General features: G+C 44.7%; 1 protein-coding gene across 1 annotated transcript; it reads left to right on the plus strand.

Moving 5' to 3' along the window:
- The first annotated feature begins 2,384 nt into the window (after positions 1–2,384).
- LOC123723071 lies at positions 2,385–3,207 on the plus strand. The gene is made up of 2 exons (XM_045685615.1): positions 2,385–2,898; positions 3,149–3,207. Exons 1-2 carry the CDS (start codon positions 2,385–2,387, stop codon positions 3,205–3,207), a joined length of 573 nt encoding a protein of 190 aa, XP_045541571.1.
- Positions 3,208–3,552: the final 345 nt, after the last annotated feature.

The following is a 3,552-nucleotide window of genomic DNA, read 5'->3' on the forward strand; positions in this document are numbered from 1 at the left end:
GTTTGCATGCCACCATACGTTTTCTTGAGGGATTTAATGGCATTTATGTCTACAGTTTCGCCTTTTCCCAGTACGCTTTGTAAGGCATCCCTAATTTCTTCCTTCGTGGTGATTTCGTCAAGGTCCTTCACGATGATAGCTTTCTCTGGGATTCTACTTTTGACCAGGGCTTCTTCACCCAGCACCGTTTTTATGGCGTTGCAGTACTGTTCGGTTTTTCCCGTACCATGTTTGTTAATTACAAAAATCATGTCTCCACCGGCAGTCCTGCGGATTTTTGCGACATGGTCTCCTACACCTTTGAGGGTTTCATCCTTTTTTATTCTACTCAGTATTTCAGCGTACGTCAGCGTGCCCTTCTTTTGTATCACAAAGGCTTCTGGGAGCTTGGGGTTACGGGGCTGCTTTTTCCTTCTCGTGACCTTTTCCCATTTCTCATTGGGGTCGCTTGCACCGTCTCGTTGTTTATCCTGCACTACCATGTTACTACTTACTTTTTTGTTTGGTAGTGGCTTAGGTGTGTCTTGCTTTATTGGATCATTCATGATTTTCCGCTTTACCCTACGGGGTGAACGTACTACTCCGGTGTTAAGTCCTTTCTCTTTCTGTGCACTGGAGTGCCGTCTGACCGTGTAATATTTTCCTTCCACGCTTGTGGTTGCGCTTTGGGAGAAGTCTGGGTCATTGTTGAGGTCAAATTACGCGATTGCTCTTCTCCTTCTTTAAGGTTGTGTAACCTATTGTACGTAGTACTAAGGTCGTTTACCTTTCTTTTTATATCCCCGTGGACATTGTGTCTCGGTGTTACGAAATCAAGCAGGTCTTCGATTTGTTTACCGAGTTTCTCTAAGAGTTTCTTCCTGGAGACGTATTCTTCTTCACCAAGGCTGATTATCTTTGTTTGTGACTTACCTAGAGTCCTTTTTAGTTGGTCGGCTACTTGGTGTTCCTTTTTCTTTGTGGGCGGGGTCCTTTTTAGCCCCTTCTTCACAAATGGGTTAGTAATCTCCTCAGATTTTTCTTCTTGTTTTCTTTCTTCTGGTCTTCTTTCTTCTGTTCTTCCTTCTTGTTTCTTCTCGCTTGAAACGGGTTGCAAAATTTTGCCCCCCCCAGAATACGTGGGGCAGCACGGGCGGAGAGGTAGTGAAGTGTTCCCACATCCTCCCGTCCCGTGGAGGGATTCTCCGCGTTCTACGGTACCCTCCTGGGGTAGTTTGTTTTTAAATCTTGCTTCCATTTTCGTGCTGTTTCTCCTCCATTCCAGACCTTTTTGAGATTGAATTATCCCACGGCTTGCTGTAGCCTCTCATTCGGCATGGAATCTCCGCCATGCGTCGGTCGCCATTGCCTAGTCGGTTATCTAGCAGGGAGTACCACGGTAGCTAGAAGACGTGCTACCGTTGCCAGGTATTCGGTTGGGTAGTTTACCTTGAATCTACCTCTTTGGTTGGAGTTTATTTACTATATCGCTGGCACGTGCAGGTGAGGTTGGCTTGAGTGGGTAGTGATGTTAGAACCCACCCCTTACTCCCCACCTGCAGGCGGTGAACGGGGCATCGAGTAGGTGAGTGCCAGTTCATATATTTACATTATTTACGCCAGGCCTTGTGATACGTAGTTTAAGGCAGGTTGTGCCGCGGGACCCGAACCCGTCGTGTACGGCACAATTCGATGGTAGCAGAGCGTGGTTAGGTTAACACGTAGGTTATAACCGCGTGGTTATATTCGGGTTACGTGTTTTTCGGGTACGTATTTGCATTGCTTGGCGAAATATTGTAACGTCCTTCTCGCGCGGAATATAACGGAATACAACGGAATACAGAATATTATAACATATTACGTCGTACAATATTAGGTTTTTAATCGAGTCGTTTACGTTAAATTCTTTATTGTACGATTGCTACGTAATATTAATCGGCCATTAGGGTTCCGTTTATTGATTTCTTATAGTTTTATATTTTGATTTAGTAATTTCAATCGGTTTTTTCTAGTATATTTAAATTAGGGCTTCTTTACGTAACGGTTTTTTTTGTAGTTTATGTTACGGTGCATAATATAATTTGGTGATTTTTTAATTTGTTTTTTTTTTTTATATATTACGGTTAATAATTTAATTTAGTATTTTTTTTCGTTTGGTAGTTTTTATGTTACCGTCGATAATTTAAGTTGGTCGGTTTTCATTACGGTTGTTTTTTTTTTGTTTTGTTTTTTTTTATTAGGTAATTCTTTGTAACGGGTTTCATACATTTGGTTAAGGCGAGAATTATCTACCCACCATTTAGATTTTTTTTCCTTTAACGACCATTTGTAGTAAGCGGTTTCTGGAAGCATCGATAATTTTCTACCTTCGATTTTTTTTTTTTTGAAATTTCATTTTATTAATCATGGCCGGCAAATATACCGCTAGGATAACAGGTGTGCTGAGATGGCTCGGCTCAGCGGTTTTGAATATTTCTAGGCCGGACCGTGAGCAAGCCCTTATGGCTAGATATCAGGTTCTAGACGATCAAATGGCGGATCTATATGCGGCGTACCGTGGCATTCTAGAGTTAGGTTTAGAAGCGGATGCCATGGCGAAGATTAATGCTGACATTGATCAGGCCGACGACCTGGCTGATCAAATTATTCAGGCTGTTGGTTGCCTTAAGGGGTCAAGCGCTGCTGACGCGCGCGTTACTGCGGAGTCGGAGGCGTCATCAGCGCTCATGAGTAGATTGCCGCTGCTCGATTTGCCACAATTTAACGGTGACTTGGAACAGTGGGTTGCTTTTAACAATTTATTTGAAAGCATTGTTCACAGTCGTAGGGATTTGACCCCTGCTCAGAAGCTTGCCTATTTGTTGGCGTCGTTAACGGGAGAGGCCAAGGGTCTTGTCCAACATTTAGGTCTTGTTGACGGTAATTATGATATCGCCCGGGACTTACTCAATCGTAGGTATCAGAATGTTCGGCGATTAGCGGATAGTCACGTTGCTGCTATTCTAGGCCTACCTAGGATTTCGGTTACGCAGTCGTTGCGCACGCGACTTCTAAATCCTTTGTTAATAGCGGTCAACGGTCTCAAGGGTTTGGATTTACCTGTGTCCACGTGGTCGTTTTTGTTATTACACATAATTCTTTCCAAATTACCTTACGATTTACAACATAGATTTGAACTGCAATACGGCGGGGACTCCGCCACTCATCTTCCCAGCTTTGACAACCTAATTTTATTCCTGGAGGATGAGTGTCGTCGAACGGAGAATGTCCCTCCTCCTCCTCCAGAGCCTCTCGTAGTTGCTCCTAGAGCGAGGCCCGCGGGTAAAGAACACCGTCCACCGGTTTGGGCGCATAGTAGGCCGCGGATGTTTAACGCAGCGGTACGACAGGCACAGGATATTCACTGCAGTTATTGTCGGGATACAGGACACGGTGTTACGGGTTGCCCCAAGTTCCGGGAACTACGTTGGCAAGCTCGACGCGGTATTGCTCGCCAACGGTTTTGGTGTTATTGCTGCTTGGGGAACCACCTTGTCTCGCACTGCCAGTCCACTCGTGCGTGCGGTCAGTGTG

This window comes from Papilio machaon, chromosome W (genome assembly GCF_912999745.1).
Source record: "Papilio machaon chromosome W, ilPapMach1.1, whole genome shotgun sequence".
NCBI classification, from domain to species: Eukaryota; Metazoa; Arthropoda; class Insecta; order Lepidoptera; family Papilionidae; genus Papilio; species Papilio machaon.

Bases quoted from the DNA above. Each gene is read 5' to 3' on its own strand.
- LOC123723071 (XM_045685615.1), top strand. From the start codon at position 2,385: ATGGCCGGCAAATATACCGCTAGGATAACAGGTGTGCTGAGATGGCTC. The intron at 2,899-3,148 runs GTAATTATGATA...TTTACAACATAG, and splicing joins ACATTTAGGTCTTGTTGACG to ATTTGAACTGCAATACGGCG.